The following is a 19,233-nucleotide window of genomic DNA, read 5'->3' as shown; positions in this document are numbered from 1 at the left end:
CCATAGGGACAACAGAGCCTTCCTTTTGGAAGGAAGTTTAAGAAAAAAGAGCAACAGATAGCCCCCGCTCAGACCCCGTGTCAAAACTGGCTCATCCATTTAACTATTTACTTATTCTTCTATCCAACAAATAGTTCACAAGCACACCTCTGTAACATTCAAAGTGTATGAGGGGGAACAAGAGAGACAGACCTCGCCATCACGGGGTCTGCTGAGTTGAGACAGAGGAAAGGCAAGAATTAAGTCACAGGGTGCACCCAGAGCTGCAGGAGCCCAGACGAGGGCCTAGGCTCAGTCACTCAGGCCTAGAGAAAGGCCATCTGAGCCAGGGTTGGACCTGACATCTCAGAAGCCTGAGCCACCATAAAATTCACACCTTGAAGCCAAGCCTTGTAGACGTCCCAGGTGAGCAGTCAGCAGTGAGAAGACCTCCAGCCCAGGGTGCATTGACAAGCTCTCCAGAGAAAGTTTCTGCCTGCTCAGAATCCTCCGCATGGTCTGTGGGTGCTCAGTTTCCTGAGATCCAAGTGAACTGTGAATTAATAAATGAGATTAATTATCATCCCTCTCCAACCTGCCTCCTTCCCTGTAGCTGTTCCTCAGCCAAGATTAAAGCCGTGGTGTTCGGGTTGCTGCCAGTGCTCTCCTGGATCCCCAAGTACAAGATCAAGGACTATATCATCCCCGACCTGCTGGGCGGACTCAGTGGGGGATGCATCCAGGTGCCACAAGGTGAGGGGTCCCCTCAGCCAGTCCTGGCCTGCTGCTCCCACCTCTTCTTCTCTCTAGCGCTCCTGAGCTTTGGATCTCCTTGTCCCCTGCAGGCATGGCATTTGCTCTGCTGGCCAACCTTCCTGCAGTCAACGGCCTCTACTCCTCCTTCTTCCCTCTCCTGACCTACTTCTTCCTGGGGGGTGTGCACCAGATGGTGCCAGGTAAGGTCTCTCTTCTTTCGACAGGCAAGATGACCTGGACCTCAAGGATGGGTGGCATGGCCCAGGGGGATGGGTTCCATTGCATTTTCCTGGTGTCGGTACTGATTGATCCTGGAGGGACGGTCACTGTATCAGTCCCAGGTTCTCAGTGACCTTGGAGAAACCACTGAGCTCAGTCAGTATGACCTGTTCTATCCCCCTCCCTGGAAGGAGTGGATAACTTGACAAAATAAGATAAGGCCTACACTACACAGGTGTGAGAAATCACTGTCCAGGGGCCAGAGTGGTCTCAGCAGGCCACTAAAGGGACATTTGGAGTTCTCTGATGCTAGGTGAGCTAGAGAAAAGGGGCCTGTCCACCAGGGCTGGTCTCTGATTCTGGTTCTGGTTGAGTGGTGGCCTCACATGTCAATGAGATGCTGTTGACAGGTAAAAGCATAGGTGGTTGGAGAGTGCAGAGGGTGACTGGACGTTAGTGGCATTGTCACACTGGAGAGGAGGGTGGAGGTGCAGGGATCCATCGCCCCGGGGAACAGGATGCTTTCCATGGGTGTGCTCCAAACCTCTCATTTTTGCTGGCTGGGTGGGGCACCACAGGTACCTTTGCCGTTATCAGCATCCTGGTGGGTAACATCTGTCTGCAGCTGGCCCCAGAGTCGAAATTCCAAGTCTTCAACAATGCCACCAATGAGAGCTACGTGGACACGGCAGCCATGGAGACAGAGAGGCTGCATGTGTCGGCCACACTCGCCTGCCTGACCGCCATCATCCAGGTAAGGTGGACAAGTCCCCAGCCCTGCTAGGGTTCCACCTTGGGAAGAAACCAGGCTGCTCCGCCCCTGCCCCAGAGCCCTTGATATGATGATAGGTCTGATTTAGGGCTCTGTCTTCTCCATCTTCTTCATCCCAGAGCAAAAAATACCTTAAAAATTCAGAGTATCTTTTCACCTGTGCCCATGTCAGGACCATTCCTACAACCAGCAATGGCGCCTGATGAATCCGCCCTGAGCTTTAAAACTGCCAAAAAAAAAAAAAAAAAAAAAGACTCACAGCCTTTCTCCACTGCCCCTTGGAGAAACCCAGCTCCCTGCCAGCATTCCCCACGCCCCTTTGCCCCACACCAAGGCAGCAGGTGCACAATGTAAACCGAGCTTCTCCCAAGAAGTGCAAAGGATTCCCTGGGGCTTGGGGAGGGAAGCTCAGTCTGACAAAATGCAAGAGCAAGAAGCAGCCCCGAGTCCATTCATTTATTCATTCACTTTACGTTTCATGTGCCAAGAACTGAGCCCTGAGGATACAAAGATAAATAAAAAAGAGGCTCAGTTCTCAGGTGCTCTCAGCCCAGCCGAGGAAGTAGCCATGTTGACCAATAAATGAATGTGAGATAAGCAACCCCCTAGAGCTCCTTACAAATGGCTGCAGGGACACAGAAGAGAGAGTCAAGGAAAACCTCAAAAGGGAGGTGACATTTGACCTCAGCCTGAAGGATGACTAGAAGCTAACCCATGAATGAAGGATCAAGTATAGAAAGATGCGGGGGGGGGGGGGGGGCCGAGGGAGACAGCACCCCAAAGCACAGAGGCCTCAGAAAGGGAGTTTGACCAGAAATCAGCAAAAAGTGTAATGTGACCAGAGGGTAGAAGGCCAGAGAATAGGCCAGAAAGGTATCAGGGGCCAGACAGTGAAGTCAGTCTGTCCCCTAAGAAGTGGCTTTGGATCCAATGGGCAGTCTATAAGACTTACTGGGGCTTCTGGCTGGAAGGTGAATTAGAACCAAGGGAGGGACCTGTTGGAAGTCTCTGCAGAGGCCCAGGCAGGAGTCACAGGGGCCTAGACCAAGGTGGTGGCCATGGAGAGGGAGATGGGGGTGGACGTTGTTCCAGGAGCATCAGCGGAGCTTGGTGATAGATGGGATGTGGGAGGTGAGGGAGGGTGACTCCACTTTCTGGCTTGGGCAATCAGGTGTGTGACGGTGTCATACGGAGAGAGGAAGCACTCAGAAGGACCAAGTTTATTTTGCAGATAAGGAAGTCAAAGCCAGAGGGGTGACGTGACAAAGGCCCGATAAAGAACCAAAGGCCTGGTGGCGGCCACATAGGGCACAGTGAAGGGCAGGAGGAAGCCACAGAGGACCCTTTTCCCTAGAGCCACTGTGTCCCAGCACGGTGGGAGCTCCAGGCCTGGGTTTGTGCTGGTCAGGTTGCAGGGGTGGTTGACCCATCGTGGTCTCTCCTGCCACCTCCTTTCTTCCCCTCAGATGGGCCTGGGCTTCATGCAGTTCGGCTTTGTAGCCATCTACCTCTCCGAGTCCTTCATCCGGGGCTTCATGACGGCTGCTGGCCTACAGATTCTGATCTCCGTGCTCAAGTACATTTTTGGATTGACCATTCCTTCCTACGCAGGCCCGGGGTCCATCGTCTTTGTGAGTCTGGGGAGGCACCCTGCCAATGGGGCAGACCTCAAGCAGATGCATGAGCAGAGGATACTGTTGAAGGAAGTTGTGAGCTGCTCATTCTGAGATGTTCTCAAGCAAAGGCTGGCTGAGCCATTGTTCAGAGGATTCTGCGGGAATTCCCACCATGGAAGGAGGGAGTTGAACCCATGCCCTCGAGAGCTTCCTGAGATTCTCTGTGGTTTATTCCTGCAGAAAAAGAAATGTACTTTCCATTGGTTCCCCACCCCCCATTGCAGTGCCCCAACCTGTCCCTGCTTGGGAAGACCTTCCTTAAGTGTAATCTTCATCCCTCCTTAAGTTTGAACTCTTCTAGAGGAAAAGAAAGTATTTCCATCCTAGCATGAGTTCCCCACATGTCCTTTGGGAGAGGATAGTGGGAGATGGCAATGTTCATGACTAGGGTCTGTGTTCAGCCTTTGTTCACCTCCATAAGCACTCAGGGCATCTCTCCCTTGAGACAGGCACCCAGGAGCGGGATAGTATGGGGTCAAGGGGTGGGAGCCTGTGAGCCTCATGCTCTCTCCCCCAGACCTTCATTGACATTTGCAAAAACCTCCCCCACACCAACATCGCCTCGCTCATCTTCGCCCTCATCAGCGGAGCCTTCCTGGTGCTGGTGAAGGAGCTCAATGCTCGCTACATGCACAAGATCCGCTTCCCCATTCCTTCGGAGATGATTGTGGTAAGATCTTGCCCAGGGCTGGGATGTTGGGGGGACTGGGATTTAGGGGCTGTGAGAAGAGATAGGCCCAAGGGAACCCCTACCTGTCCCTCACCCCATCCCTCCACTGACAGCCAGGGGACAGAAAGTTACATGGAACCCATTCCATGCCCCGGGTGTGGGACTTCCTATTCCCACTTCCCCTTCCTACTCCTACTTCCTACTCCTTCAGTAGGTGTGTCTGCCCCCTCCACCTACCCCCATCCAAAGGAGGCAAGATAGTGTGATTTGGTGCCTCCAAAGAAAAGAGAGACTAGGGAGAGACCCCTGCCCTGGCCCCAACAGAGAGCCAATCCACATTCTCCACCTTGGGATTTGCAGGTGGTGGTGGCAACAGCTATTTCCGGGAGCTATAAGATGCCCAGAAAGTATCACATGCAGATCGTGGGAGAGATCCAAAGTGGGTGAGTCCAGGTGATCCAGAGGCCTGGCCCCACCCCCGACCCCCTGGGCTCCGATGGGGATGACATGATCTCTGTGACAGTCCATTAGAAACAGTATGACACTGGTCACAGGAGAACGTCTACTATTACTTATTACCAAGAAGAGCCGCACAACCAGCCAAGGCTGACCTCTTTATGGAACATGGGTCTTCACAGCGACCCTCCCCTGCAAGTCTCACGCTATAAGTGCTGTTCAGCAGAACCTCTCCTGCTGGCCCTCTGCCTTGCTCTTGGCCCTGTTTATCCATGCACAATGGTGACCATTAGGATCAACCAGATTTGTTAGGCATCCATGTTGTGCCAAGCACCATGCTGGGCCCCAGGAGGCCAGGGGCAGAACCTGTCCTACTGAGCAGAAGAAGGCATGCGAAGGACATCCTCAAGCACTGGGGGCCCGTGAGTCCATAAACTAGGGGAGTGCAAGAGTTCAGAATCTGGACACAAACAGACAAGGCCCTACCACTGGCCAGCTCTGTGATGAGGAGGTTCTCGAAGCCTGGCTTCCTCCTTTGTGAAACAGAAGTGATGGTGCGGCACCCCCGGGCTGCAGTGAGAGAGACTGGCAGGGATGAGTTAGGAAGAGATGCCCCTGGTGCACAGCAGGGGGCTCTGGCTGGCCCCTGAGGGCTGAGGAAGGACTCCCTTCCCTCTCCTCACACCCCTGGGCCTTGCCTTCTTTCCGGCTCCTCCACAGGTTCCCTGCTCCAGTGTCACCCGTGGTTTCGCAGTGGAAGGACATGATAGGCACAGCCTTCTCCTTGGCCATCGTGGGCTACGTCATCAACCTGGCTATGGGCCGGACCCTGGCCAGCAAGCATGGCTATGACGTGGATTCCAACCAGGTAGCTTTGGCTGCCCTCAGCAGGGCTGGGTGGGATGGGCCAACAGAGACCTGCAAGAGATTTGGGGGCCCTTTGAGCTGAGGGCTTGGGGAGACTCTGATCCCAAGAGGCTGACCTCCTCTTGACTGGTAGTGTGTGACTTCATGGCACCAGGGTCACTCTCAAGTCATAGGCCCAAGATCCAGAGTGCACACTGACTATTTTTGCGTCGCTGCCCCTCCCACCAACTCTGCCCCCTTCCTATAGGAGATGATCGCCCTGGGCTGCAGCAATTTCTTTGGTTCCTTCTTTAAAATCCATGTCATTTGCTGCGCGCTCTCTGTCACTCTGGCTGTGGATGGAGCTGGTGGAAAATCCCAGGTGAGCCCTGTACTGGGGGTGGGGTGGGGGGGTGTGAAACAGAACCCAGCCCCACCTTCCCAGCCCCATCCTCTCCCTACTCAGTCTCCACTCCACCAAAGGCATCTATGGGAACAACCAAGGGCAAGACTTCCACAGCATCCCCCTGTTCCCAACTCTTTCTCTGAATAGGTGGCAAGCCTGTGCGTGTCTCTGGTGGTGATGATCACCATGCTGGTCCTGGGGTCCTACCTGTATCCTCTCCCCAAGGTAAGAGCCCAGCTGGGGAGCAGAAGACAGCAAGAGACTCCAAGCACCAATGATCCCTAGGAGTTGGGTAGATCTTAGATTATGAAGCACTGTCATTGTCACACTTAGTCTCAATCACAACCTGTAAGGTAGACACGCAGGTTTTATTCTCTCCATTTTACAGAGGAGGGAGACTGAGCCTGAGAGAGTCTACCTGGAGAGACAGCTCGTGGTGCAGGACTGTTCCCAACCCCAGCCTTCTGGTCTTAGGGTATAGCCCCAGGCACTTTGTGCACTTCCTAGGGTGCCAGGCCCTGGTACTGCCCGGCTAGCAGGGCTTACAAGAGCCATTTGAGAATAAGTGGAGAGACAAGGACAGAGATGGGGCCAGGTGAATTCCATGGCTCTAGCAACGGCACTTTCCAAGCCTAAGATTGAGCGGAGAGGTTTGGGGGTTCTGCCAGAGGAAGTGCTCTAGAACTCCAACTCTAAGCTGCCAGTCTCAGGGTCAGGTGTGCAGGAAGAAGGGAGTACCCCAGGTGACATGGAGCCACATTCTGCCTCTCCAGGCCGTGCTGGGAGCCCTGATAGCTGTCAACCTCAAGACCTCCCTCAAGCAACTCACCGACCCCTACTACCTGTGGAGGAAGAGCAAGCTGGATTGCGTAAGTAGTGGGCAGCTCGGGGCACCTGTCCAGGACCTTTCCCTCCTCCAACCCACAGCCCCAGCTTATCTTTGAGCCCTCCGGTCTGCTGTTCCCTGAGTGGTTAAATATCCAGGCTTTGGAGCAAGGCATCCTATGTTTAAACCCTACCTCAGTCATTCCCTAGCTCTCTGGTCAATAGCAAGTTCCTTAACCTCTCTGACTCTCATCTTCTTCATCTGTGAAATGGGTGTTTTCTACTCTCCAACCCTTTGATTGCTTATGAGGAAGAAACGAGGTCGTATGAGTAAACTGCACGCTGCCCAAGTTGTATTTGTGCTCAATCAAACTTAGTTACTCTTATTTTTATAATTCACAGTTCAAAACAGCACAAGAAAATCACTTTGTAAGAAAGTTTGGAACATAAAGCCAGAGGATCAGGGTCTTGAGCAAGTTACTAGATTTCTTTGGGCTTCTGTTTCCTCATCTGTAAATGAGGATGATAGTTATGTCTGCGTCAGACACTGGTTCTGTGGATTAGGTGAGATCACAGTGGGAAAGCACCAAGTAACCACAAACAATCTGCGGCATGACTTATTATCTTGATTAGTCACGCACGCCAAGTGCGTCTCCCACTGGGCAATAGTAATGCAGGCTCCCAGGTACCGATGACATTGCATTAGCTGCATTTGAGCCAGGGAGAGGATTTGCTAATCTCCTTCAAAGATGACAAAATCAAGGCTCAAAGTGGCTAAGTAAATCATCAAAGGCTCCAGAGGAGGCAAGGGGCTGAGTGGATGGGAACCCCAGGTCTTGAATTCCAGCCCCCTGGGCTGTGTTGTCTCCGGTGAGAGAGAAGCTCATCTACTCAGTGCAGGGAAGGAAACCCTCAAAGTCAGAGCACAGAGTGGGCTATCTGATGGGGAGTGATGGGGCTGGGAAGAAAAATTATGACCCATTTCCCAGCCCAAGGATCTACTTTTCCTCATCCCAACATGCAATCGCTTCTTATATACACATAGTGCTGTGGTTCCACTTGACCTTCACCACAATTCTCTATGGGAATCCGGGAAGACCGATTCCTTTTAGAGGAATTTGGGGATCCCTAAAGGCCCCTGGCCCCAGCCTATCCGTGCAGGTCCAAGCACCTGATATATTGATCACTCATTGATCCCAAGACTGGGACCTTTGCGTTCCTTAACTCGAATCCCTTTGTGGGTTAGGAAACCACAGCTCACACAGCTAAGAAGAGAACCAAACGCTGAACCCAAGATGCACAATCTTATTATATACATGCTCTCCCTCTGGACGCTGGGGCTTCTATTTTTAAAACAGGCAAGAGATTGAGGATGTAGCTCAGTGATAAAGCCTTTGCCTTGTCGGCACGAGTCTCTGGGTTCAATCCCCAGCACTACCAAAAAAGAGAAAATGATCAGGCAGCCACACTCAACATAAGGGAAGCAGGTAAGTCTGACCAAAGTACAAACACATAAATCACTGCAAACCTGCAATCAAAAGGGAAGGATGGGTCTGAGGTTGTGCTGACAGTGAACAAAATTGGCTAATCCAGGAAGACTTCCTGAAAGAGGCAGTTTTTCTCCCCAGGCCTGCTTTTGACATCTCTCTCCTCACAGTGTGTCTGGGTGGTGAGCTTCCTCTCCTCCTTCTTCCTGAGCCTGCCCTATGGTGTGGCAGTGGGTGTCGCCTTCTCCGTCCTGGTTGTCGTCTTCCAGACTCAGTTGTAAGTAACAGCCTCCTGACTCCCAGGCACAGCAGCGGGTTGCTGAGCCGGCCTGCTAGGGGCTCCCACACCAAGGCCTAGCTCAGCCCGCTGCACCTGACACCTTTTGGCCCAGGCACTGGAGATGCTTGCCAGGGCCAGAGGATGTGTGGCCCAACCAAGACTGCAGGCACAGGATGGGCTGTCTGACTTCTCATACCTTAAAACCCCCAGAAGAAGCCAGCCTGGTCTTAGCGGGCTGGGGGTACAATGTAGAGAAAGAGCTGGTGGGTGAGACCCAACACCCTTCCAGAAGCACAGCCAGTCCCTAAGACCTAAGGGGACCCCATCCAGGAGAGCACCAGGGCAGAGCACAGGGCCATGCTCTTCCTATAAAGGGATTGAGTAGGACAGGCCCTGGGTACAGGGAGAGGATCTGGCCAGGGCAGCGAGGGTGCTGAATGTTGGAGAAACCCTGCCTTCTCTTCTTAAGAACTCAGAACCAGGAAGTGATGACTTCAGGGCCACCTAACCTGGTCATTTTGTGAAATCTCACCCTTTCTCTCCCCTGAGCTGCCTCAAGGGCCTGCCTGACATCCCCACTAGGCATGTGTCTCCAGTGCAGAACGACTGGCAGAGACAAGCCCAGGGATGAGGACAGGACCCTGTTCCAACATTGCCCCACCTGGGCTCCACCCCAGCATCCTTCCAGGCCCACCATAGCATTGTCTGCCATCTTTCTTTTTTCTAGTCGAAATGGCTACGCGCTGGCCCAGGTCATGGACACTGACATTTATGTGAATCCCAAGACCTACAATCGGGTAGGTAATCCAAGCTGATGACCTCACTCTTTGGCCTTGCCCCCACCCCGAGCAGAGGTGTTTAAAAATAGAAAGAAAAAAACAACAGTCAAGACATTTCTGCAACCTGAGCTCAGTCTCCTTCTCACAGGTCCAGGAAATTGAGGGGATTAAGATCGTCACTTACTGCTCCCCCCTCTACTTTGCCAACTCAGAGATCTTCAGGCAAAAGGTTGTTGCCAAGGTAAGCCTCAGTCCTTGGTGACCAGGAGGGCTGAAGAAAGAGTGACCAGAAAATGAAAGTAGAGAAGGGCTGGGAGCAAAGGGCAGACCACCCCAGCAAAGGTGGAGGTCAAGATTGTTGTTGGAACCAGATGTGGTGGTGCACACCTATAATCATAGCTACCTGGGAGGCTGAGGCTGGAGGATCACAAGTTCAAGGCCAACCACCATCAATTTAGTGAGTCCTTGTCTTAAAATGAAATAAAAAGGGCCAGGGATAGAGCTCACTGGGAGAGCACTTGCCTAGCCTGTGCATGCCCTGGGTTCCATCCTTAATGCTACATAAAAAAATAATTTAAAAAAAGAAAGAAAGAAAGATTCTTGTTGAACCTCTCCCTACAGACAGGTATGGATCCCCAGAAAGTATTGCTAGCCAAGCAAAAATACCTCAGGAAGCAGGAGAAAAGAATGATGCCCACACAACAGAGGAAGTCCCTCTTCATGAAAACCAAGGTGAGCAGAGGCCAGGAGCAGCCCGGCCACCATGCCGACCTTGGCCCTGGTACCCACCGAGAGGCAAAGACAGGAAGTCTATGAGCACTGCCTGCTGGCTGCCAGGCAATCTTCTTTGGTGATGGGCTGCCAGCTCCCAGGGAAGACACTGAACTCCCATGTTCTGGCCAAGATAGGACACTGTCTGTGGACCCATGAGCAACCCCAGATGATGGAGAGCTTCCATGGATTTCCTAGGGTGCCCAGAAAACCCAGAGTACCACGGCCAGGGTGGGAGGCATGGAGGAGCAGGCAGACGTGGGCAAATGCCTAAGAGCTCTGCTGTCCCCACAGGGCCTTCCTCCTGAGCAGAGTGAACCGAGGTTTCAGGGCCTCTCTGGAGGGGTCCTGGACTCTCTCCCTGGACTGGGGGAGACCAGGCTTGCAGGCCCTGCCTCAGGAAGGGGCTCTGGGAGCGGCCTCTCCAGTGGGGTTCCCTGGGCCTTATTCACAGCACCAAACTGAGCTATTCACCTCCACCTGCTCCTCACCCTGCTGCGGCCATAGCCACGTCTGACTTGGTTCCATGGTCCCTGCCTCTGACCCCCGCCCCACCCCCCAGACTGTCTCCCTGCAGGAGCTTCAGCAGGACTTTGAAAACGCCTCCCCCACAGACCCCAACAACAACCAGACCCCAGCCAACGGCGCCAGCATATCCTACATCACCTTCAGCCCTGACACCTCCTCAGCCACCCCATGTGAGCCATCAGCCTCTGCTGGGTCCCCCAGTGAGCCCAGTGACACCCTGGCCAGTGTCCCACCCTTTGTCACCTTCCACACCCTCATCCTAGACATGAGTGGAGTCAGCTTTGTGGACTTGATGGGCATCAAAGCCCTGGGCAAGGTGAGGCCCCCAGGGAGAGGGTGCATGGCCCCCGCTCCTGCTCCCCGCACCCCCTTAACTTGGAGCCCTCATTTCAACCAGCTGAAGGACACTCAAGGCCCCTAGGGATCCCTCCTTTCCCCAGACATGACCAGGACAGGATACTCTCTGCTGAGCCGGCACACGATAGTAAATCTCTTGAGTTTCCGGTCCCCCTGTGCCACCCCACACCAACAGGCACCAGGCCTCTGAGGCCTCTGGGATCCCACCCCAGGGTTCTCTGAGTAGAGTGTAGCTTGGCTCGAGATCACAATCTGCTGGCCCTTCCTACCCTCACTGGCCAACCTAGGAGAGAAGAAAAGTAACACCTTGTCCCCAACCCTTGGGTCACACAGGCGACCAAGGGACCCTGAGTGAATGTACCCATCTGATGACTTCTCAGTGGCCACCCCTGATGTCAGGGAGTCAGCAAACCTCAGATGGAGACAGCACAGGGGTACAGAGGGGCACAGAGATCGTGTGGGCCAATGTCACCAGCAGCCAGGAGATGTGAAGGCCCCTGCCTTCCTCAGGCCTCAGCCTGCCTCCTGAGCCTGAACCTGCTTCCCAGGCCTGGCTACAGCCTTAGTCTCTCTCTTCAGTCCTCCCCTGCGGCTTCTGCCTGAAGCCACAAAGTCGGGGAAAGAGGTGGAGCCGGGAATCCAAGTTATGAAAAGAAAAGATCTGGCCCCATAAGAAGGGCCACCGAGACTTTAAGTGCCCGGCACATTGGCAAAGCCCCATTTCCGCCGGGCTTTCTAGAGGAGGCTTCAGCCAACACTCCAGAGAGAAGTGGTGTGCTCGGCTGCTATTTTTGTCTTTGGCTGCCAGGGCTCCCTGGGTTGCTTATTTGTTTGGCCTTCCCTCTGAAGTAGGTTTTGTGAGTCACTTTGGAGACCCACTCAGAACATTCCTTTCCTTCTGCCCCCACTCTCTGTTCCCAACGCCTTCCCCACACGTCTAGCTGAGCTCCACCTATGGGAAGATTGGAGTCAAGGTCTTCTTGGTGAACATCCATGGTAAGAAATCCATGGGGACGTGTAGGGCACCCTGGTATGTTTGGGGGGGACAGATTGGTGGGGCACTGAATAAGAGCACCCCAACATTCCCCTGAACTGCTGACTGCTCATAAGAGATCCAGTCACAAGTCATAAGAGATGGGTCAGATTATGAGAGTATCAGAGGAGTCTCCATGGCCAACTGGGAGAGTTGAGAAAGGACAACCAGGACTCTCATCTGCCCTGTCACTAATTTGCAATGTATCCTGAACCAAGTTGCTTTCTCTGTCTAGGTATCTATTTTCACCCATGTAAATTAGAGGGCTGATTAATGAACTTGAGGATCCTATCCCAAGCAGAAAGTCCATGAATCTAAAGAAGCATAAAGCACACACATGCCCTAACTACCTAGGGAACAGACAGATGCACACACAAAATCTTATATGCATGCAGCCCCCAAGGACGGGGCCACGGAGCAAGAGACGCTCACGGCGTAAGCACATATGCCCAACAAAGGGATGTGGAAATGCAGCCAGTGCATACACACAGGAAGATGTGAAGGGGGCGTGCATGCACACCACACACACACACACACACACACACACACACACAGCTTCCTGCAGATGGTCAGATCCCAGCCAGCAGAGCTGCATGTCCTAGGCTCTGCAGAGACTCGACTTATGGAGAGAATCTACAATGGTAATGAGCAGCTTGGATGGGGTCTGGAGTTAGAATCAGTGGATTCTTCCCACCCTTACTGGACACTCCATCCTAGAATTTGGTAAGAGTAAGGGCTGTACCACACATGGGAAAGGCCTAGGTGAACAGGAGGAAGATGAGCCTTACAGGAGAGAATTGGCAGCAACTTCCCCATGGACATGCTAGTCTTTCCTCTCAAATTACCACAAAGTACCGACTCCCTCAATCAAACTGCTTCCTTATGCCCTGAGTTGAAGGTTCAGCATCCTCAAGCCCATGTTGCCCTCTGCTGTCCAGAACTGATATGGCAGTGCCAATGTCATGCTGTCCGCACCTCCGCCCACATGTGCTAAGAACATGAACCTTGGGCGTCTCTGTTCCTCTCTCTCTGCTCTGGGCTCACCATCCTTCCTCTTCCCCAAAGACTGTTATCTCTCTGAAGGTGATCTTGCTTCCTTCCAGCCCAGGTGTACAATGACATCAGCCACGGAGGTGTCTTTGAAGATGGGTGTCTAGAACGCAACCACATCTTCCCCAGCATACATGATGCAGTCCTCTTTGCCCAAGCAAATGCCAGAGAAGTAGCTCCAGGTCACAGCTTCCAAGGGGTAAGGTCCCTGCCCCTGGGAAATCCTAGGGCACTAAAATAGCAGAACTAAAGGGCATTAGAAAAGCCTAGCCTGCTAGCTGGATAACATGTATAGGAGGCTGAGGCAGGAGGATCACAAGTTTCAAGGCCAGCCTTGACCTTGTTTCAAAATAAAAAGGGCTGGGGATGTGACATGGCTCAAGGGTTAAACAATTCTGGGTTCAACCACCAGTACAAAATATATATAGATATAGATATAGATATAGATACAGATATAGATCAAAAAAACATAACAGGCATTAGAAAGAATGCAGGAGAAGGTTTGAGTTCCAACACCAATTTCTGAATCTCAATTTCCTTATCTGTAGAATAGGCACCATCAACTACTATTACCTACTTCACAGCATTTTTCTTTTGGTTTTGATTTAGGATTAGATGATAATTATCACTTTTCTATCACTCAAAAACTATTTGTACCTTGTTTAAAAAAAAGGCCCTTTTTTAATATTAATTTCCCTACAGCACACATAGTACACGCTGCCCTATCATCTGGCATTGCTCACTGCCTCCTCCTTCACCCTTTCTAAAAGGGCCTTTGGGGAGGGGAGGGGAGGCGGGGAGTCTGCCTGGTTTGATTTTGCAGCACTTGGAGATTTCAGGCTGCTGATGGATGAGGAGGCTGGGACCAAGCCTCTGGTTTAATTTACTAGTTCCATAAGTAATATGCAAATGAGATACAAATAACACTGTCTGGGACTCTAGGAAGTTGAGGAGTCAGGAAAAGTCCGCTTCATTGGGGCCCTTGCCCCTGTCTCCCCAGCCACCCCTCCCTCACCACCAGTCCCTTCCCAGCTCAGGCCCTGCCCTTGGCCTTCCCAGATTGTTTGTTCCCCTGGCCTCTGCTTAAACCTCCTCTGCCCTCTGTGGACTTTCCTGGCTCTAGAGCAACGATTTGCTCTTTGCCTTAAGAGATGGGGAAGGTGAAGCCATCTGTTCCAAGTGCTGAAAGACTGTCCTGGGAAACCCAGGGCCTTGGCTCCAGCCCTCCATGCTCAGAGGGAAGCTCTAGGGGAACAGCAGGCCCCCCTGCTTCTTGAACCCCGTCCACCGAGCCCACTGGGAGACAGGGATGAATCCTCAGCATTTGTTATTGTACCAATAATGACGTTATTATGGTTTATATATATATACACATTTATACTTTATTATTTATATATTTATAAATAATTTATATATAATATTTATTTGCCTATTATGGAGTACATTTGTATATATAAATCTCACACACACACACACACACACACACACACTCCTCTTCAATGGCGTGGTGAGGGAAAAAGCATCAAGGTGAGTCTGATTATCCTACATTTACAGATTCCCAGAGACAGGAAAGGAATCCCCCAAGGTCAGGTGATGGCCCATCACCTTGTAAGCTAAGGAAACCTTCCCTCCCTCTAAAGGTCCTCAAAGGAGAATAGGCCCTTTGCACAGCTGCCTGGTGTCAGAGAGACCATAGCTGGGCTGTATTTTGTGAGGCAGATGAGGCAGGTGAAAGGAGGAGCAGGAGGACAAATTATGTGGGAAACATGGCGCCCACTGGGGTCTGCCATGCGTCCTTCTTGCCACCATGCGCCCCCTTTGTCCTTCTGTCACTGAGCTCATTCTGCACTGGCTTCCCTCCCTCTAGGCTCCAGGGGACACTGAGCTCTCCTTGTATGATTCAGAGGAGGATGGCCCCAGCTACTGGGACTTAGAACAGGTGAGCAGAGGGAAGAAGGGGAAGGGGAGGGAGGGAGAGGGTCTCCTCCAATACAGGGTGTTCCCAGGACTCTCACGTCTGGCCAGAGCAGTCACCTTGAAACCAAGTTTCAGCCTCCTCTTTCTTTTAATAGCAGATCTTAATTCTTCTCACTCCCTGAAAGGCATCCTGGGGGTAGGGAGAGTTACCAGGCCAAGTCCTAGAGAACTGATATCTATTCTTACCTCTACTGTGTTCTGGAGAAAGCCTCACATCACACTGTGATCTGGAGAAAGTCTCGTAACACCACGAGGTCCCGCCATCATCTAAAATAAGGGAAATATGAATAATACTTGTCCCCCACAAGATTGGCAGTAGGGGGGCAGTAAGAGGGAGTCATTTGTTCTTTCACTAATTCAAAGGTTTATTTATGGAGTGCATACTATTTGTCTTATGCAGTTGCAGGGTGGGCATCTAGCCGTGAACAAAACAAAGACCCCTGCTCTTGCCAGGCACTGCCGCACATGTCTGCCGCACACTCCCGCACAGTTCGGGAGGCTGAGGCAGGAGGATCGCAAGTTCAAAGCCAGCCTCAGCAACTTAGTGAGGCCCTAAGCAACTCAGCAAGACCCTGTCTCTAGATAAAATATAAAAAAGGGCTGGGGATGTGGTTCAGCGGTTAAGCACCCCTGGGTTCAATCCCTGGTACCCCCCAAAAAACCAAAAACTGCTTTTAGAAAATTCTATTCTGGTGGAGTTGAATGGATTCTGGGGATACAAATGCATTATTATTGCAAGGGAACAGGCCTTAAGAACTGAAAGCTATGCAAAAATGAGAGGCACTGTCCCCTCACCCCAGAGCCCATGAGAATTAGTACTACTCCAAAACCCTGAACTAAAAGAAATCAGATGACTAGGTCTAGAGAAATCTGGCTTTAGACCTATGAAGAATAACATCTTTTTGTGCCTCTTCCCACTCTTTGGGGGTTTGAGTTCCATGGTCCTCTGACTACATCTCTGAGAGTGCTGACGGCAGGTGGGAGACACTGGAAAACAGAGCTGGAGCCACAGAGATTTGGCAGGCTGGTTTCTATGCCCCCTTGGAATCTCCAGCACATTCCAGAAACCCTGTATAAGACGGAAATAGCTTATCAAAGGAGGCAGCGCTTCACAGCTTTACCATCTGTACAACGCTACAGATAGCGTCCCCTGGTTTCAACCCTCGTTCTCCCTAACGGAGAAAATGAAATTCAAAAAATACAAGGAAGGGACCCGTGGAAGGTCACCCAGCACACCAGAGGCCATTTAGAACTCAGATCTGCCATTTCTTCCTGCCACTGCTGTACCCCAGTTCACCTCCTGGCTAACCCCGCCTCTGCCCTGTTCTCTCTCTCTCTCTCTCTCTCTCTCTCTCTCTCTCTCTCTCTCTCTCACACACACACACACACACACACACTCGCTCACTCACTTAACTAGAGGTCCACACGGTCACCTCTTGGTTCCAGTCGCCCTGACCCCACAGGTCTAACACTTTCCCTTGCTCTTCCCCATTCCTTCCTGTGGCCCCCCAGGAGATGTTTGGGAGCATGTTTCATGCAGAGACCCTGACCGCCCTGTGAGGGCCCCGCTGGTTCCCATGCGACCTCCAGAGCACCTGGCACCTGGAACTCCGCAGAGGATAAGCCCAGGACCACAGGAATTGACAGGAGAGGAAGTGTGTCCTCCAGGACTCTGGTTCTGCTTTCCCCTCCTCCTCCTCCTCTCTCCATTTCTCTCCTTCCCCTCCCTCCCTGCCTGCCTCCCTAGAAAAAAACCATCTCAAACCCTGTTCCTCCAAGGGACAGACAGAGTCTGGTGAATCCACCTGTCACCCCCTCCCTGGCCCTCAGACCCTGTCCAGCAATGAGCAAGCCACAAGCTCACTCATCTCACCCACCCATGGCAGCCAATGGACACCTTGACTTCCAAGAATGAGCCAAGAAGAGGACAAGTACCACTGTGCAGACCTGTGTGGAAGCTTCATGAACGGCCCTATGACTGCATGGCTGGGTATAGAGGGGATCTGGCTGTCCCAGGACACAGGGATGAACCTGGTTAGAACGCTGAGCCTTACCTCCTTCAGCTGCCCCACTCTGTGCCCGGCAGCTCTGCACCCAGAGACCATGCACTTTTCAGAACCTAGGAGTCTCTCTCTTTTGGTGACTCTGTCCCTTCTTCATCCCGAGGCTGCCCAGATGACCACTGTGTTCAGCACTGTAGATTCTACCCATGCATTGGCCTGGGCCTTCAGACCACTAACGCAACCTCCTCAGGGGCACTCCACCAAAGGACTGCTTTGATCTCCTGGAACATCAACCCACCTCCCAGGGGTTGTTCCCTTCCACTTGAGGCTGAGTAACAACCCCAAAGAAGAGAAGGTAGCAGGCAGAATCCTCTGATAACTCAGCAACAGATATCAATTATTCTGCACAAAAGCTTTTGGGAATCCCTCTTGGTACTGGAGACTTGGAAGAGGAGGGGGTGCTAATGCTAAACCAGAGCAAACTGGTAGATTCTGAGCCCTAACAATCCCCCCGGACCTCAGGGCCTATCAGGGAAGTGCCTCCCCTCAGGAAAACTGCCTTGTCCTTCTTCACTTGGCAGAGAGCCCATGTTTTAACTCTCCCTTATCAGCTTGTAGCCCAGAGCCATAATGGAGACCTGACAAGAGGGAGGAAGTCCCCAGGAATCAAGTGCATCCCCTAGCTGGGTGCAGGTGCAGAGAAGGGCGGATCCAGATTGAGTCTTCCACTGCAGGGAGTCCTAACACCCTCAGGACCTGAGGCTATCTTCCTCTAGGAAAGAGGAAAATCAGGGTCAAGATCTCTATGCTTATGGAGATAACTAGAGGATCCCACTAGTGACTTGAAAACAAATAGGTTTCATGTGCAAGTGTTTTGTAAAAATTCCATGAAAGTGCACAAAGAAATCTTCTGGCTTCTCCTGTTTTGTTTTTTTGTTTTTGTTTTTTTTTCAAGTTTTTTTCCAGTTTAATGATCCCCACCCCAACGGGTCAGGCTGGCCCAGCCTGGGAAAAACATCCCAACGCCTAACTTCAGCCTGACCTGTGTGTCTTTGTGTTGAGAGAGCTCGTCAGCTAGCAAGTCTTCTTAGAGTTAAAGGAGAGGGTGCTGGGGAAAAGCCAGCACATTCTTGGCCATGGGCATTGCTTCTCTGTGAATTCATTATGCCATCTGGCTGCCAATGGAACTCAAAACTTGGAAGGCGGAAGACAATGTTATCTGGGATTCACCGTGCCCAGCACTTGAAGTGCCAAATTCCAGGAGGACAAGAACCTTAGCCAATGACAACTCACCCTCCCCTACTCCACCTCCTTCAAAGTCCAGCTTGGGCCCAGGAGGTGGGGGAAGGTCACAGAGTCTCGGGACAGACCTAGTCAGAGTCCCCTTTTGTCTAGATCCCCTGGGGACTTGATGAAATGACCATTAACCCTCCAGGCCAGCCCCAGAGCTGAAGGGGATTGCTGACTCACAGCGTCCTGCAGTAGGGACTCCAGGAGGGATCTGCGACATGCCCAAGACAAAAAGTACTCCGGAGCCCATGGTGGAGATGTGATTGGAAACACACTGGACCAGGAAAAACACTGAAGAAAACCTCAGTGTTGAGATATTTTGGAAAGAACACAAATGTCGCCTAGACGCAAAAGGGTCGGGGGGGGGGGGGGCCGGGGGGTGATGTAGCAAAATAATCCAGAATTATCCAGAATTTCAAAACTTTGAATGTTCTGATACTTTAGTTGAGATTTTATGGTTTTGTTTTGTTTGGGGTCGTTTGTTTGTTTGTTTGTTTTAACAGTAATGGTTTCATACATTCTAGGCAAGTGCTCTACCACTGAGCTACATCCCCCGTCCTTGTTCTTGCTGACACTAACCTGTGACACACGATTCCCAGGAGGACTGGGAACTTATCTCTTGAGATATTTGTATAATTTATTTAATTTAAATGTCATTTTCCTTTTGTTCATTTTGGTAATAAAGTGGTTTTGAAATATGAACAAATGCACATGTTCCGGTGGTTTTACAGAGAGGCAAACAAGTCACCTTCAAGGTCAGCTGGAAGGTTAGTGCTTGGCTTTGCACTATCCTGAGAAGAAACAACAGAGATTTCCTTTTGAGTCTCCTCGACCCTCTCCACATTCTGGTGTTCACTCCTGGGAATACATTTTCATGAACCAAACAAAGAGCAACCAGAGACTAGGGAGAGAAGACTGGGTGGAGTGATTTGCCTCCCCAGGATCAGATCTGAGGGTCAACTCTGTATTTACTACTACTAAGAAAATTGAAATCCCATCAGCCCCACTGTGGACCCTGCATTTACCAATTCTTCTACGTTCATGAGATGCCTATGATGGGTCAGTGACATCAA

General features: G+C 51.6%; 1 protein-coding gene across 1 annotated transcript in view; it reads left to right on the top strand.

The window, feature by feature from the left end:
- The window catches only part of Slc26a9 (solute carrier family 26 member 9), a 28,089-nt gene extending 9,577 nt beyond the window's left edge, over window positions 1–18,512 (top strand). The window contains exons 3-21 of the mRNA XM_046452298.2: window positions 593–732; window positions 825–935; window positions 1,533–1,708; window positions 3,193–3,357; window positions 3,920–4,072; window positions 4,433–4,515; window positions 5,249–5,396; window positions 5,643–5,756; window positions 5,928–6,005; window positions 6,554–6,649; window positions 8,263–8,369; window positions 9,100–9,169; window positions 9,300–9,392; window positions 9,773–9,883; window positions 10,485–10,766; window positions 11,749–11,803; window positions 12,944–13,089; window positions 14,758–14,829; window positions 16,380–18,512. Of these exons, the coding sequence (XP_046308254.1) occupies window positions 593–732; window positions 825–935; window positions 1,533–1,708; window positions 3,193–3,357; window positions 3,920–4,072; window positions 4,433–4,515; window positions 5,249–5,396; window positions 5,643–5,756; window positions 5,928–6,005; window positions 6,554–6,649; window positions 8,263–8,369; window positions 9,100–9,169; window positions 9,300–9,392; window positions 9,773–9,883; window positions 10,485–10,766; window positions 11,749–11,803; window positions 12,944–13,089; window positions 14,758–14,829; window positions 16,380–16,427 (2,248 nt within the window). The 3' untranslated portion in view covers window positions 16,428–18,512. The remainder of the gene's footprint in view (window positions 1–592; window positions 733–824; window positions 936–1,532; window positions 1,709–3,192; window positions 3,358–3,919; window positions 4,073–4,432; window positions 4,516–5,248; window positions 5,397–5,642; window positions 5,757–5,927; window positions 6,006–6,553; window positions 6,650–8,262; window positions 8,370–9,099; window positions 9,170–9,299; window positions 9,393–9,772; window positions 9,884–10,484; window positions 10,767–11,748; window positions 11,804–12,943; window positions 13,090–14,757; window positions 14,830–16,379) is intronic.
- The last annotated feature ends 721 nt before the right edge of the window (window positions 18,513–19,233 follow it).

Source organism: Marmota monax, unplaced genomic scaffold, assembly GCF_021218885.2.
Source record: "Marmota monax isolate L192 unplaced genomic scaffold, Marmota_monax_Labrador192_F-V1.1 WCK01_AAM20220418_F8-fsc00105, whole genome shotgun sequence".
Classification (NCBI taxonomy): Eukaryota; Metazoa; Chordata; class Mammalia; order Rodentia; family Sciuridae; genus Marmota; species Marmota monax.
This window is presented reverse-complemented; position numbering and strand designations above follow the sequence as displayed.